The following is a 17,385-nucleotide window of genomic DNA, read 5'->3' as shown; positions in this document are numbered from 1 at the left end:
AATCCACTGTCTTTACTCTGTACGAGCCATCAGAACACACTGTAGGAGCACACATAAATTCTTTCATTGAATCTTTCATTCATCATTCACTGCATCCAAAACAATTATTTATTGCTAAAGCCTTGGCACAGATATATGCCAAAGCAGTCAATAAGCTGATAAAAAGCACTCCCAAACTCTGCATATCAGCATGCAACCATCACTTGAGTTTTTCACATTTCTGACAATGAGAGAAACTTAAAGCAGGTGCTGCTGAACATTATGTATGGAAACAAGAACAGCAAGGTGATGCATCATTGCAGACCTATTTTCCATACTGCTTTCCTCGACATCTATGTTAATTTTAAAGTTTTTGGTTTTGATAAGAGACTACATAGACAACTACATATTGTTATCTGAAAACCAAGTACCATGATAGGTGTTTTATCCTGGGGAAATCCTATACAATTTTTTTTTAACTGTTGATGATGTTTCTTTGATAAACATCACACACATAACAATAATGTATGCATTTTGAAATGTTTCCTTGCCTGAGATGCTTTGATCATAAATATTATATACATTGCAGGGGGGGGGGGGGATTGGTGTTTTACGCGGTGTCAGCAGCTAAGGCTATATTACGGCAAGCAGCCAGCCCTGTAAACAGATGTCACGTGCAGAGAAAGATCAGCGTGCCCGAGACGAGAAATGAACTCCGGGCAGCCAACCTTCACTGTATTGGTGACAGGCGCTAACAGCGCTAACCGTTGCGCCACCGGACCGCTATATACATTGCAGACTGACCAGTGGTAAGGAAGGATACACAAAGTACAGCAGGCCAAAGGCTGTAAATATCACACTGATGCGTCAAAGTATGTAACTTCAAACCAGTCACAATAAAGCAAAGTGCCATTTTGGGTAGCAGCAGCACTGACTCATATGCAAAGTAAAAATGACCACATACTACTTCAGCAAGTTTCTTGAATAACGAGTTAAGCAAAAGAAGTCATACTCACTGCTTTTGCAAGTTCTGTTGCAGTCAATCCTTCAAAATGCAGACGTTCTGGGGTATTATTGACACAGACACCAAACTGTGGTTCTATCCAGCACTCAGTCACGATCTGTACTTCACCGTCAGCCTCTGTTGTTTCCATCTCATCTGTGTCTTCCTCTGATACACTGCAAATCAGTCAGAACAAAAAATTTAAAGCTCATCAGATGTGCAATTATAGAAACAAGCATTCCATGCGTTTTCAATACACTGGGTTTCATAAACAGGTAATATCTTCAAATACATATTTATAAAGCATATCGAAACCCTGATATCCATCATATGTAAACATATGTACTTTACACACGAGGTAAATATTATAGATATCTTGAGATGCAAGCACTGACTCTCAAATATAAAATTTCTTGTCAAATGAGTAATTTATAAATGAAATATGTCTTATGATACTTGTTAATGCACTTTAATTTTCCTCCTGGGAAAAAAGAAAGATCAGAAGATGAATGCACAATGCATGAGAACACAAGTTACACCAAATGGCTGATTGCATATACCATCTTAAGTATGTCCTTTACTTCCCCTTAGGTATTATGTAAATCCTCACGATGCAAGTCCATAACCTTCTAGTCATTTAACATCCACAATCACTAGAACCATGCCGAAGCATTTCACATCCTCAATATTACTGATCATGTCCTGGAATGCAAGTTCTACCTCTTGAAGTCTGGCTACAGATGCAAGTCGTCACTCCTACAACTTATTCTACATGCCCTCCACTTGACCAACTCATCTAGCCTTCATAATCCTGTCAGCCTAATCAGCATTATACTTGTTAACAAACCACTTTAATTTCCCTCGTGGATAATTGTACTGTTGATGTCAAATTTGGAAAAATGACATGAATTTATTTTTAAATGAAACAGCATTTAGTGACAGACAATGCATGAATGAATAAGGTTACATTATCAATGCTATGACCAATGGGGAAAATAAGAGCATATGCCAATAAGGAGGGCCTCGTGCTTCCAAGAGAATGGCAATGATGATGACAAAAAATAAATTAACTAAATCATCTATGCTTGAGAATTTCATTTTATGTGCCTTATTGGGTTTATTAGAAAGGAAATGTTCTTTCTATTAATTAACACTCAGCAGATGGCATATACACATACAATGTACCAAATCAATACCTGTCAACAGATGTCTTATTATGTGGAGGAAAAACAATATACTGTAGCACACATGTCTGATGCTCATCTTCAGAGTGTTCTTTGTAATTTACATCCAGTGGCTTTCCTGTAAATGAATTATCCTGGACCAGAAATGGAAAGTGTATGAAACATCACCAGAGGTTTTCAAAAAGATGCAAAAAGTCCACAGTAAATAAGACTAAAAAGGCTGTAACTTGCAAAATAGATCTTAATAATAATTATTAGCACATTTATATAGCACCTTTCTCCAGCATTAGCTGGACTCAAAGCACTTTACATAAAGGTGCACAAGCACACATTTTAAGGACAGCATATTTATGAATATATAATATGCAAGTAAATGCACAGCAGAATAGAAATAAAGGTGATTGAGAGAATGCTTCATCCACCATCAAAGTTAGGCTCAAAAAGAAAAGAAGAAAAAAGCCATAATCATGGACACTGGTCTCAAAACAAAGAAAACACTCTGTGCCCCTTAGCGTAGCCACTTGTGTGAAGAAAGTGAAGGCCATTAGCACAGATGCAGTTGGCATAGAGTCCATTTCATGAAATCTTCTTTGAAAAGTGTTGCTTCAAAAAGTAGCTGAAAAGTTATTAGGACACTTGTATGGAAGCACCAATCGCAATTCCTGGTGCTGCTGCTCAGCCCTAGCAGACAAAAACATTGTTCCATCCACACAACTGCTATAAGCCTCCTGCAGAAGTACAATGTCAGCCATATCCGACCCACCCCCAATGCGCACAAGGCTTGCTGGCAGAGCGCAGCACCAAAACTCTCCAGAACAATCGCAGAAAAAAGAATTCAAGTCTGAAAACAACACTGCTAATGCATGGATCCAAAATCTAAGCAAAATGACACAGAGAGTGGAGCGGAAAGAAAATGGTCGCAGGCACAGAAATCAATCAAAGAACATATGAAATAGCACCACAGATTTACAGATCAATGGTAGACACAAAACTTGATGCAGATCAACAGCAAAGACAAAAGCGTTAACTAGGAATCAGACTGCTCAGCCTAAATAGCACAAATAATCAAGACCTGTGTTCAGGCACTAAACCTTCCCAAAATACTAAAGTGATGGTGAAGCAGCCAAAGACAGCACAGAAAAAGGGCAAGCAGCCTTTCATTGTTACAGGAACCGGTACACGGACTTTTCGCCGACGGACGTTTTGCCGCCGGACGTTTCGGAGCCGGACGTTTTGCCGACCAGACGTTTCGCCACCGGACGTTTCGGAGTCGGACGTTTTGCCGACCGGAATTTCGCCGCCGGACGTTTCGGCGCGGGGCACTTCATTTCGGCATTTCACGCGGGACCTTTAGCCGAAGTCAAGTGTGGGACGCCCCTTAGCTCACACATTTCTCTCGCCATTGTATCAATGTATCAGTGAACTCTCTCTCACTATCCCTCCTCATGTGAACCGTTAGCTCACACATTTCTCTCGCCATTGTATCAATGTTTTTTCTCAAAGCTATTGCGCATAATCTGTGACAATCAAAGTGAACTGTCTGTGAAGTCTGTGTGTAAAAATTTGTTTTGAAATAAAGAATTATTGTGTAATCTAGTAGTTTACTTTCATTCTTTGAGAAGTAAGTAAGCTCTCTCTCTCTCTGACATAATGCGGCGAAACGTCCGGCGGCGAAACGCCGGTCGGCAAAACGTCCGACTCCGAAACGTCCAGCTGCGAAACGTCCAGTCGGCAAAACGTCCGACTCCGAAACGTCCGTCGGTGAAAAGTCCGTCGGCGAAATGTCCGCACACGCAGGAACCAGTGAACAGAAAGAAGTTCTAAAAAACGTCAAAGAAGAAATTATACATCAATCATGATCAGGGAACTAAGAATATGACTGAAAACCTGCTGCTAAACATCTAAAATGTAAATGAGCATTTTTACTCACAAGAATATGTTCTCAATGTGTTATGTCTTTTGAGTTGCAAGGTAAAGAAGATAAACTAACCATCATGTCTACTTCAAGAACCATGTTGCTGATCCCAGAATTAGCTGCTGCAAAATGAAAGCCCTCTTGTAGCCTGATCCTGCAAACATATACAAAAATCTATAAACACACAGGTACTCGTGTACAGTTCAATGACTAAGTTTTCACTTACTGCCACCATATGAAAATAAATTAATTCAAATGCAATAGACTGAACAGTTTATGGATATTAATTCTTCTTAATTAAAATATAATTGGATAAAATAATAACACTTTAAAATGGTCACTTATCCAACACATTAGTTACTATGTTGTAACGAAAGAGTAGCAACAGGGCTATAGTGTGGGTTTTGATGTCCTGCCAAATTGTCTGCTCATTATTTTCTCAGTAGAATTATTCACTAAAAATTAATTTTGATGCTTTATATGTCTGGTAATTGTCAATAAAGAAATCCCACTTACGTTTTTGATTATTTTTCTTCTTTTTGTACAAGCACTTTTGCAAAGATTGATAGACTGTAGCCAAGATAAAAATAGACTATACTTGTGCACATGAGGTTTGGTTTTCCATTTGATTTAAAAACTTGCATTTTCTCTTTTCTTCGTGCAAAGGGATATTAAGTTTGATTATGTACAGCCCACCCTAGTTTGTGGTGTGAAAATTATAAAAAGAGACTTCTGCATACTGCCAGTCAGAAGAAATTCTAACCTTGATTTGTCACAAATAAAAACAAAAGACTGTTTACACTTTAAGAACAGGTTTAGCAGGTACATAAAAATATAAAAACTGACTTCAATCATCTTCACTAGTTTACAGCAATATTAATATCTCAGACAATAATAATTCCACAGGCTCCTCTTGCCTTACTTGGTAAGTGTCTGAAGCATCTTGCTGATGGTACTGAGGCTCACAGGAACTGATGCAGCAAGCTGAACAGACCACACCCAGCGGTAGTGAAGCAGGTAATGTGACAGTGTATTAAACTTGCTATGTACTGGTCTGATCCTCATCCCAGCCTGCCCTCCCACACCAAGTCCCTCCCCTCTGAAGGCAGATCCCAGGGAGTCATGTGCAGTAGAGATATCCTCTGGTTTCTCTTCATATCTAGAATACATGCAGCAACAAGCTTTCACCATAAAGATTTGTTTCCTTTTATAGACACTGTTTCTTGTAATTAAAATTAACCTTGGACTTTTTTTCTGTCTGCATTAATATCATTTGCTACAATCATCAGAATTGTTTGTAGTAAATAAATCCATGTTATTTACTTTTTTTAAAATTTCTCAGTAAAATCCTACCTAATCAGAATTTTCTCCACAGGCTTTTGCAGAATTGTACAGCAATTGATTTCTGACCACTCTCTCAGCAGTGGAGCCTTTCTTTCTTTCTCTTTCATAGTTCCTGCTGGTAGCTTCAGTGCAGGCTTCTTGTCAGATTTTTGCGTGTTACGCTGAGGAAACTTCAATTCTGCTAGCTCTTCTTTTAGTATTTGCACTTCATGTCGCCGCATGTTATTTGGAGTGCCGCCAAGGAATGCCAGACGAAGGATGACAGATGGAGGCTTGGCAATCAAACGCAGCATGCAGAAAAATGTTGGCGCTTTGTCTGTTTGTCTGTTTAATAAAAAAGAAATACTTTTAAGTTTTCAGTCTTACAAACAACTGCAACTCACACAAAACAATAATACACAGATAATGCCAATAAATGTAAGGTGAAAGAAATTAACCATACAAAAAAAATTCTAATTTTAAATGAGCATTACTTAAACATTTATTGACCTGTAAAGAAGTTTGATATAGGAGTGGTTTTCAGCTAGGACAAAGGTAGCCCAGTCACGTAAGTGTTGAGTAAGAGAAGCCAGGGCCTGGCGACACTGCAGTATGTTGAACCGACCGCTAGAATTGGGTACATGCAAGTAACGTGGTAGAGGCAAGTCTTGTTCAAGCACAAGTCCAATACGATGTGAGTGCACCCACTTCTGCCAAATGTTGGTGTCCAGCATAAGCACTGGCCGCCAGAAGGAGGCAAACTGTGCTAGTGATGGTTCTCTGCAATGCCATAGTTAGGTATGTTATTAATCCTTTAGTCACACAACACTCACTTTTCTTTATTCATTCACTTCTTCCAGTGCACTTCATTTCAGCAGTTTAAAAAAAAAAACTACAATATTGCCTCAGTTCTAGGCCATGGATTACCAAGTCCAGGGATGCCCAACCTACGGCCCACGGGCCATATCCTGCCCACGACGCGGTGCCATCCGGCCTGTGAAACTTCTGCCCACAGTGCAGGAAATCGGCATGTTAGTCATAAAATAAAAGACCCCTACGTAGGGGCGGCTCTCAATCTTTTTTTCGATGGACGAACATTTCGATTCAGTGCTCTGACTTGGTGTCTCTACAATGCAGCCGGACATTCAGAAGTTGGTTTCGAGTAAACAACTTCAAATATCCCACAAATTACTACATAATTAATGGTAAGTACAACTTGTTTCTAATAACAATGGTATCTGCTCTATTTTTTTTATTTTTTTTGTATTTGTGCGGTAAAGAGGCCAGTGACACACATGTCGGAAATGTGTATGGCCCGCAGGCCGAAAAAGGTTGGGCATCACTGACTAAGTCAATCTAAAAGAGGTACAACAACTTTTCCTTACAAATAATGAAAAACAAAATGATGCTTGTTTAACTTGATTCAGAATAATACTGCATTTTAGTAACTTCAACGGCAACTGCAAACTAAAGTAAAGGAATTTTTTATTACTTTGTGTTAAGCTGGGAATTGAGTACTGGATTGACGGGGTCCAGTACAAACAAGGGTACACCACTGCGTATGCTGTCTGGGACTTCATAGTAAGCAGAATTGGAATCAAAAGACTGCAGATGCATCAACAACTGATCAGTCTGAGAAATACTGCAAACAAAAGATGAATGTCTTGAACTGATTCTGAATATGAATACGTAACTTTAGAAGACATATCTCTTGAGCTTAAACATCATGTTTAAATAATGCTTTCAAGATCATTAACATTGTAAGCATGGCAATGGCTTGCAACTATATTTAACCTTGCACCTTTTAAAACAATGAAAATATCATAATAATGCTTCTTCATATTCACACTTAAGAACAAAATTACAGTGATACCTCGGTTCTCGAACATAATTCGTTCCGGGAGGACGGTCGAGAACCAAATTTTTCGAGAACCGAAGCAATGAAACCCATAGGAAATAATGGAAACTGGATTAATTCGTTCCAAGCCCCAGAAAATGCCTATTTACTGGCCTAATTTGTATATAATATGTAGAAAAACATGAGCCTCAACAAGAAATAAGAAATAAAAGTGTATTTATTAAAACAAAAAATAAATAAATAAATAAAATGTACTGTACAGTACAGTAAATTGTGTTTCATTTACTGTACCTGTACCAAACTTTATGGCAGGAGGGAATGAATGTGGAGGGAGGAGGGAAGGGGGTTGGTTATTGTTTTGAAGGGGAGTCCTCTTCAATAAAAACAGAGGGTAACTGCTCTTCTGGTGTTTCTGTTCTCTGTATCTTTTGCTGAGGAGAATCAGAATCTTGCTCTGCAGTTGCTTGTCTGATTTCTTTACGGAAGAATTTGCCGATTGTTTGCTGTTTTTTTCTCCTCTGCACTCACACTGATGACGCAAGCAAGGCGCGCTGGGCCGAATGAACGCCATTCGACTCAACTCGGCTCATCTCGGACGTTCGGATGTTCGAGTTCCAAATATTTGTTCGGATTCCAAGACAAAATTTTCTCGAATTTCCTGGTCGAATACCGATTTGGTCGAAAGTCAAGGTGTTCGAGAACCGAGGTATCACTGTACTTTTTGAAACAGCACTCTTTAATAAGGCTATAAGTAGAAAAGCGATTGCCCTCATAACCAAGCTAATGGTGTGTGCTTTATCTTCAGATGGGAAAAAAATGCTGACTGTATTTGAATCAACTAAACTTATTCATTTGAAAATAATCTTGTACTTGAGTTAGCCTTTAATATCACCGTGATATAGCCTTAGCTGCTGGCACGGCGTTAAAAACAAACAAACAAACAAAGCCGTTAATAATTCTACAAAACAGGCATCATACAAAGGTGACAAACTTTACACGCTACCTACACACACACAACACTCAATTGTTTGTTTTATACTATACCCACAATTAAGGCTATATCAAAGCAAGAGAAAATCACATTTCTGAAATGTTGAAAAAAGATAATTTAAGGTGATATAATAATACAACTAATAAACAACAAAAATAACATTCAAGAGATACACTGTGATAAAGGTATTATGAGCAAAGTTATAATCTGTAACATCTGCACAGTGCTTTAAGCAACGAAAACAGAAACTCCTCTTAGGGCTGAGAAAGGTAAGGCAGCAAGGGAGATTAAATGAGATCTGCATTTGTAAAAAAGCTTTCCTCAAGATCAATGCAGTTTCTGACACCTCCTTCCCCATGCAATGACTACCTTTACCTTTTCTTTTATAAATTCTCAGAAATGTTCTAAAATAAAAAGACTAAGAGTTAAACCTAACTACAAATGAGCACCAAACTCCTTATAACAATGCCACACCTTGCCATCACTCTTGATTAAAATAAATGACTGAGCTTCCCTTACTGGCCTTTTCTACTCTATTAAAAATTGTACTTACTTTTGCAGTAGATGCCAGAACTTCTTTGTGCTCGCTGTGCGATAAGGACTCTTGACTATTTGACCACGATTGCAGGTGATCTCATGTAGAAAGTCATAGCTCCCCTCCAGATAAATCTCTACTTTGGTAGGGGCTCTACACAAATAATAATTAGATGAAATCTTTTGATTTCTGTTACTTCTTCAGATTTAGAATCCACACCTTCAAGACCAAGCATCTCCTGATGCCCTCAGTGTTTTGTGCAGTTACTGGTTGGTTCTCTTTGTTATAGGTTTCAAATACTTTTACAATTTTGTTCAGCTCCCAGTATAGAAACCATGACTGAAAAAAGGTCCCTTCCTATTGTATCATCACTTATTTCCCAATGTACTAATTACTAAATCAAGTTTCAGTCTATCCTGGCAGTCTTCTGAAATGCTCCCTCAAGACTTTGTTTACTTTTTACATTAAAAGATTCAAGTGCTTCTTATACAATACATGCATGGTTTTAATATTATAAACTCTTATTTTTGTAATAACTAGTACCATCAGTGGGAGGCCAAAATTAAATTATCATCTTTGTAATCAACTATCAATACGTACTTGTTCTTATCCAAAGGCCAAGCAGCTGTTGCATTGTATTCAATTTTTCCATAATCTCGCCAGGGTAAAAGTAGCTTCACCTCAATTTCACTACCACCTGAATCAGAGCAAGGTATTGAATTTTCATGCAAGGACTGACCTGCTGATGACATTTACATACATTTTCCAAACAAAACATTTTATCAAAATTTAATAGAAAAAACTTACTTTCTTGACTTTGCATAAGCATTCTGCTAACATCTCAACAAACCTCTTCTCTTTCTCAAAAGAAACAAAAAACCACACATACACATACTACCAAGCCAAAGTTGTCCATTTACATTCAAACATAGCACATGCATAAAGCAGAATCAAGGAACTAATCTCATTCCTAGTAAAAAACAAAAAAATATCCATAATTACTTTAATTTCAACACACCTTTAAGAAAATGCACTTCTCTAATGGTGTATCCTTCACGTAAGCGAACAGATAGGACCCCATTAAGCCCCACCTGTACCAAGCGTTCCTGGTGCTTCTTCCGCAACACATCCAGCCCATAGGTCCTTCCTCTGAGAGGATGTGAATATAGCTGCCTGACATTATCAAAAAGAATGCAGCATAATCAACTTATGACAACTGCTTAAAAGATGTGAGCTTTTAACTATCTCTAAGTTATTTAATATATGTCCAAGAAACATTGAAAAAAATTTTAAAGGCATGCACACATGCACATGCATCAACAGAAGGAACTGTTTATTTTAGCGGCAGATAGTTTGTAAGCAAACCATTATCAGTCTTACTTGTGCATCCAGCTGGGCGAGCCTATCACATCTGGGTCATCATTCACATCTTTGTAATAATAACCTTCTAAACCCTTTTGGAAGGACCAGTAGAACAAGGCTTGGTGATACACATTAGGCTCTTTGCTGTCTTCACCAGCCTAGCAGAAGATATACAATGTAAAACCCATTCAAAAATAAAAAATGTAATATCTGCTTATTACCAGAAACATCAATTTACATTTACTTAGGCACAGAAAAATACAGAGCTTCTACTCTGTCCAAAAAGAAATTAAATGTTATTCTATAATAAAACATGTTCTAAGTACATCTCTCAAACAAATTAGTGACACCCACTTTACATTAAGACTTTGAAATTTGGAAATAAACAACCGACAGTATAATAATAAAAAGAAGATAAGCTTATAAAAGCATAGCATCACACTATTGAGAATATGATACAACCTGCATGTTACAGTACAGCTGAATAAACAACATATAGCAAAATCTTAATAATGGAATTGATGACAAAAACATAGAAAATCAACAACCAACAAGAAAAATTTTTAAAAAAGCAAGACAGACAACAGAGCAGTCTAAATACTATATAAACACTACTGATCAGGTATTTGTATCAATAGCAAAATCTCTGTCAAATGCTGCTGTGGCCATTTCTTAAATCATTATGTAAATATACTGACCACATCAGGGCACATAGCAAAGTATCCACCAAAGGTTGCTGTGGCAATAAATTGCATCAGCTCCACAAAAGGCACATGTCCTAGTTGCTGCTGTACACCTAATGAGGATCCTGCTTTCAAGAATGTGCAGCTTATGGTGCTGTTTCTTAGCTGCATCAATAACGACTCTAAAAAGTTAGCTTCTGGAACACCCACTAAGCCATCTGTGACCACGACAATCCCTGAAAAGACAACACAGCAAAAACATCAAGCAACCCACATGGCATATGATAATGTTATGTAGAATAACACTAAATACTTCAATATTCAATGTCTAGAAACAATTTATTTTTTAGAGTTTTTAAGCATTTGCAATTAACAACCATAATTTAGTGGCCTGTGCATGCCACAAACTAGGCTGTGAACTCAATGCCTTTATATCCAACTATATTTTCACTGCACATGGAATGAATGATCACATTAAAATACTCGGAAATTACAGTAAAAGTATGGAAATTATTTCAAAATTTTATTACACTATCTAAATATACACATATAAACACACAACACATTCATATCTTATATACTAAAACAACACTAAGATATCGACTTGACAGGACTAATGGTAAGCCATAATGTAGCAGATGCATCAGTCAAATTTGTCATGTGGGTTTTTCAAAATCATTTCTATACAAGTTTTTGCCTTCTTTAAAAGTACTTTAGAGGATTTCTGAGTTTTTTCCCAAATATAACTCCTTTGAATCTGGGTGGTGTTCCATGTGTTTCCTGAAAAATCTGGGGGGAGGGTCCTTACAGCTGACATGGCTTGCCACTTAGGTCAGTCAAGCCATGGTGAGCAGGGCCGGCACAGAATGACCAATCCATTAGCTTGTTTGCCATCCAGTTCTTCTTCTGTCCAGCTTGGTGTTACCCACCCTTCAAGGTGAGGTGGCTGATTAAGATGATGGTGCTGTAGTCAAGGCATCGTTTTGCATAACCTTACTTTGAAAAACGCGTGACTAATGATTGCGTTCATTTATTGAGTCACTCTTTGTTTTTCCAGATTGATTAAAGTTTTGTCCTGTCTTAGTATTGTAGAATAGTTAATTTTTGCCAACACTCTGGGTCTTGAAGATTTCCACAACACTTGGGTCTCACAGCCTCTGAAAGTCAAAGCAAATTTGGGGGTTGACTGATCAGTGTTCCACCTTCAGGCTCATCCAGACAAGGTTATGGTCATTGCCTATGTCGGTGCCTGGATATGAACTTGTTTTGGTCTTGCTGATTCTGGATTTGTAATGTCTTGGCAGGAGGATAAACTCACTTTAGTTATGAACCAAACCATCTGGAGAGTACCAAATTGCCATCTGCGATTCTTTATGGGGATGGAGGGTGAGCCAGTAGCTCTTCAATCTCAGTAAATATCAGTCCCCTGTCATTGGTTCACCTAGGCTAAATTTATCAGTTATTCCTATCTATTGCTCGTAAGGCTGATCTTTTCTCTGATATTTGGAGATTTTCTAAGAGAAAATATTCCCTATAAGTGCAAAGAGTTAACTTCTACTTAATTTCACAGTAACAACTCATTTGATACCTTTTGTGACAGTCATTATTTATATTTTTTGGAAAAAAATGGCCAAAATGTGGTAACCTGTAGAAGACATTTTGTTTGAAAGGTGACTGCCTTGAGTTATAAGCCAAATGCGAGTGCAGTGCAGGAATATATACCACATAGAAAGGTAGAAAACAGTGTAACTTTTAGCAGAGAACAATTCATTTTACTCCCCCTTTTCTCCCTAAACAAAAAAATTCTGTACAGTATACAGATGTTCATCCAGTACAGCCACAAATGTAAGAGGTACATGTGGTAGAGCATAACAGCAATGGTTAAATTTTGTCTTGTTCAAGACCTCCTCTCTTTGTTTTCCTTATTTTTAAGTTAGTTTCATACTAAGTTTAAGTTAGTTACAATAAGTATATATAAAATCTTTTATTATGGAGAAAAATTATAACATTTTTGGCAATAAATTTGTTTTCTTTTACTTACCATGACTATACATAGATCACTCTAATATCCATTTCAATTCTAACTGGCTGTTCCTGATAACACAGAATCTGACCATTGACCTGGAAGTATCCTCTGACAAAGAACAGCAAATGTCACACAGCAGGAAGTGTACAGCAGGAAGCTGACAGTGACCATAGAAATTTGAGGACATAGCAATGCGGGGCTTATCCATCATATTTCCTACTCACTCCCACCTCATCCAAAAACAAGCAAAGAGCAAGAAGGTAGCCAACACAACTGGAAGTGGAGAAGAAGTGGATAGGTAAACTTAGTGGTCTTGTGGGGCAGGATGGAGCTAAGTTGAGGAGCAGTTCTCAAATGTTCCTCAGTCACTGGTCAGATTCTGTTTGGTCTGGAGCATAGAACTGGAACAGAACTGGCTGATCACCATAAAGTCATGTCATCTGATACAGTATGAAGAGAAAAAGAATGTCTATGTGTGTGTGCATGCACATGCTCATTCTATATATACCTTTGTTTACAAGAACAGATTTATCTTCTATTTCTCTTTTCTTGCACAATCTCTATATATAAAGTTACGCATGTACACATGCACTAGCAAAGATAAACTCAGCACATCATCGAAACAATTTAGTCATAGCATTATGATCTAATCTGACAAAGGAAAAGTACTATTTTTCACCTGAGCTGGAGTTGGCTGGAAGCATCTGCAGGGCCAGAATGCCACATCGCAACATGTCAACAAAACCTACTTCAGGTGAACCAAGCATTTCTTCTTTAACTTTATGTCCAAAGCCAGCTTCTTCTTCCTCTGTAAGATTCTGATGTTCTGCTCTCTGCAAAATCCATAAAAAGGTATTACTCAAGGCTGTGCATTAAAGCTTTGAAATCAATACACATATTTTAATTGTCCTTTCCTTTCAAAATTCACTGACAAAGTCAATGGACATAACCTCTGCCAGCTTAACATATGAATTATATTGATATTTTATTTTCATTTAGATAATGTTGTCACTGTATCTTGCCCTATCATACTTATCTCTGATATTTTTACTGATATATAAATATAAATATAAATTTTACTGATATTTTTACTGTATGTCTTTTGTCTATGCTGTCACCCATCCTTCTGTTTAGTTAATCCAGAAGTCTAACAAAATCCACTCGGGCCTAAACTTAACACTAAAATTGTTCTTTATCATCATGTTATGGTATATTTGATATACTTAATTTTCTTTTAGATTTACAAGGTACAATTTTTACAATGGAATAAGATAGTAACAGTTTATTTCTGTTAACTTTGAACTTTAATGTACATTTTTTATTTAATTTCTTCATGTTTAGTTTACTTTTTATGACTTTTTTAAAAAATACTTCTAATTCATGTGTACTTGGGGTTTAAAATTAAAGGTCAAGGCCTGGACTCAATCTGTTAAAAGGCGGAGATCACTTTCCATAGAAATCAATCCCCAAAACCTTCTCTGGCATCACTTGACGCCCTGCCTCAGAGAGGGCGGTACCCACTGACATTATCAGAGTCCTCCATAAGAAGGGTGGGAGAAGGAAGATGTCAGATATTCCAGGTCTTCTTGGGAGATTCGAACTAAAGGTGGAAAACCAGAGTAACCCATGCAGCAATAGCTTGAAGAGAAGTGGAAAGTGGAATTCAGCAAAACAAAAGGTGGGAGTAAAGAAGAAGAGCAAACCTACATGAAAGTCTTCAAAGAAAAATGAGGCAGAAGGTAAGAGGAAAGGCTCCTATAAAGTTATCACAAAGAGAGAAAAACAATCTACAAGATATCAAAGTTCTTGGAAGTTTGACAAGTCCAATTCCCATAATGCTCGTCCTTTTTCACACCCTTCCTTTTGCAATATCATGTTACTCTCAGCTCTTGCTCTTTGGTTCCTCTTAGTGTTTTCTGTATTTGATTTCATTCTTCATTTAGTATGTTGTTTATTCTTTTATTGTTCATATGCTATTTGTTTTTCTGTCCCTCATATGCTGTCCATGTTTCGTTCTTGTTCTTAAGTGCTAAGAGCATGCTCCTTAGGTGGGTGAGTATGCGCTTTACAAATTTTTTGTTTATTATTATTATAATTCCACTGAAGTATAAAAGATATTGTTATCTATTGGGGTGAGATGTATAGTGTCTGTAGTAAGGAGAAGGAATGAGATGGATTTTGATGATAGTGATTTTTGGTGTCTGTGATGAAGGGTGTTATACATCTGCTTGATGGCATAAAGCGTAAGGTGGTGTTTCTAAGTGGGCTAGCTTAAATTGGTTGAGTGGATTGTGAAGGAGAGACCACAATAGTGGAGAGTGAGACAGAGGCCTCAGAAGAGACACCTATTATTTGTTTCTGAACAGAGGCAGATAACCATTTTGCTTTGACAGCTAAGTAGGAAGTGAAGCATTGCACTGAAGCCACTTTTGAAGAGCCACCCAATATGTGACACCAAGCATGAAAAGTGTGCGATAAACCTATTTCCCTTGTATGCATTAGATGGCTGTTTTTTACTTTCACTTCAGGCAATCTTTTGAAGAAGACACATTCAAGCCATTAGTCTGAACAGTGTGTACTTAAAGAACAATGAGCTGCAGCATGTGGTCAATCCTGCCACCGCGAAAGCAGCCGTGTGGTCAAAACACAACAACTGAAGTACCATGAAGAAAGCATGAAGTAGGAATACCTTTGTCTGCAGATACTTGACCTGGATTCAGGAATTTTGGGAAGGCAAAAGTTGAGAAAAAGAGTGTTAGCTTGGATAGATTTCTCATCTTTGGTGATTAACCACTTAACAGCAGTAACCCCTTGTGACACCAGTTCCAGATGAATGTCAGACACTCCAGAAAAGTCAAGGCATCAAATGACACCCTGGAGAAGTTGAGAGACCTGTGTACCAATATCTTAAAGGGTAAGAAGAAAAATACTTTTGTGTCCCATTTTTGCAGGGTCTCAGAAGCCTTCTCTGTTTCCCACTGGACCAAACTGTCAGTTCTGAAGTACATGCATGTACAATAACTGGTTTTCTATTTTATCTCTTCATCTTCTTCTCATTTTTGTCCAAAAGAATGCTGATAAACAAGTGACTGACATGGACTGATGCCAAAACACTGGGAATTTTGCAGGCTTGTAATGTCCTAAAGATAAGTTTGTATCAGCATAGGTTCAAGACTCGGAAAAGAAAAACAGTTCTAGACTAAGAAAGCATGACCAGCAGGCAGTAAGCTATAAAACAAATACAGAAATGGGTGTGCTGCCTGATATTGTCCTCAATAGACAATGGCAGATGAAACGAGTATGCCACCAAAAGGTGGCTGCATATACACCTTGGAAGTTCTAGATGTCAACAACTTTGAAGTTCAAGTTCTGGTGCATTAAGTTACAATTGCCTGATTAAAATATACATGTAAATATTTGTCAAGAGAGAATATACACACATCAAGGAGCAGATAGTACCTTACCTACCCTCCCCTTGTGGTATTGTGGTGCTAGCCTGAGAAACCCCAGAGAAAAAAATACACACTTTCACCAGAGGATTTATTAGTATGGAATTAAATGACACACAAAGCTTTAAGTGTTCTGAGTCATAAATGGAGAGTCAGATGAAACAGAAAACAAGTTATAAATTACTTACACTGCTTTGTTTTGCAAAGACCATGTCTTTATCAGCTTGTGTGGTTAAAGAATACAACATAATGTGTAGCTATGTAAATTCAACAAAAAATGCATCATCTAAGAGCAAGCATGTATGTACCCACGTCTGTGGTGCATAAACAGGTATACAATATGCACGTGTACCTTTATTAGAAGGTAAGAGAAAAAAAAAGATATAAATAACTGAATTTTATACCCAACACTTGGTAAGCTATTTGAACACCTAAACAATCTGATTAATCATAGATATAAATCCTTACCCTAGCACTCATATTTTCCAGCAGTTTAATAAAACTGACAGACAGTGCATTTTCAAAGGCGATCAAGTGATCATGCACATACTGGATCACATGATTCACATTGTCTTGTGACACACTGACACCCTGCACCATCACCTGTTTCAACAAAATTAAAAACCATCAATGAAATATTTTGATAGGGCCTGTCATAAATGAACACACACAAAATATAATTGATGATGATGTCGATTTGCAATGCGCAGGTATCCATTCAGAAGAATGCTCATTGCGCACAAAAAACAAAAGAAGAAAAAATAAAGTGAACAAATATATAAAACACCAAGAAAGTAAATTCTTAAATTCTTAATTCTTAAACTTACAAAAACTAGTCATCAAATGCAAAATCTAGCATAAAATGGCAATGATCCTTTAAAAGCTGCTTATCTACACAAAGTGAATATTCTATCTGGCACACAAATAAGTTATAAGTTAGGTGCAGATTTTACATGACCTATTATTTCCATAAAATGAGGAGTAATTTTATAAATACTTTAATCTGTCCTAGAACAGTTTATGATTTTGCATATAGGTGCAAGATAAGGCACATCCCTTCAAGGCAATCAAAATGCT

At 37.4% G+C, this 17,385-nt stretch overlaps 1 protein-coding gene across 4 annotated transcripts in view; it reads right to left on the bottom strand.

The window, feature by feature from the left end:
• The window catches only part of LOC112573143 (KICSTOR complex protein SZT2-like), a 98,586-nt gene that overhangs the window by 77,330 nt on the left and 3,871 nt on the right, over window positions 1-17,385 (bottom strand). For all 4 annotated transcript variants that reach the window (XM_025253233.1, XM_025253231.1, XM_025253230.1 and 1 more), the window contains exons 6-19: window positions 16,777-16,911; window positions 13,539-13,692; window positions 10,849-11,069; window positions 10,169-10,308; window positions 9,807-9,961; window positions 9,389-9,485; window positions 8,807-8,941; window positions 6,897-7,046; window positions 5,915-6,184; window positions 5,435-5,749; window positions 5,004-5,240; window positions 4,157-4,235; window positions 2,179-2,300; window positions 996-1,158 (exon numbers count right to left, since the gene is read on the bottom strand). In XM_025253233.1, coding sequence (XP_025109018.1) covers window positions 996-1,158; window positions 2,179-2,300; window positions 4,157-4,235; window positions 5,004-5,240; window positions 5,435-5,749; window positions 5,915-6,184; window positions 6,897-7,046; window positions 8,807-8,941; window positions 9,389-9,485; window positions 9,807-9,961; window positions 10,169-10,308; window positions 10,849-11,069; window positions 13,539-13,692; window positions 16,777-16,911 — 2,373 coding nt within the window. The remainder of the gene's footprint in view (window positions 1-995; window positions 1,159-2,178; window positions 2,301-4,156; window positions 4,236-5,003; window positions 5,241-5,434; window positions 5,750-5,914; window positions 6,185-6,896; window positions 7,047-8,806; window positions 8,942-9,388; window positions 9,486-9,806; window positions 9,962-10,168; window positions 10,309-10,848; window positions 11,070-13,538; window positions 13,693-16,776; window positions 16,912-17,385) is intronic.

This window comes from Pomacea canaliculata, linkage group LG10, assembly GCF_003073045.1.
Source record: "Pomacea canaliculata isolate SZHN2017 linkage group LG10, ASM307304v1, whole genome shotgun sequence".
NCBI lineage: Eukaryota > Metazoa > Mollusca > Gastropoda > Architaenioglossa > Ampullariidae > Pomacea > Pomacea canaliculata.
Note: the sequence above shows the minus strand (reverse complement) of the source record. Positions and strands in the feature narration are given on the sequence as shown.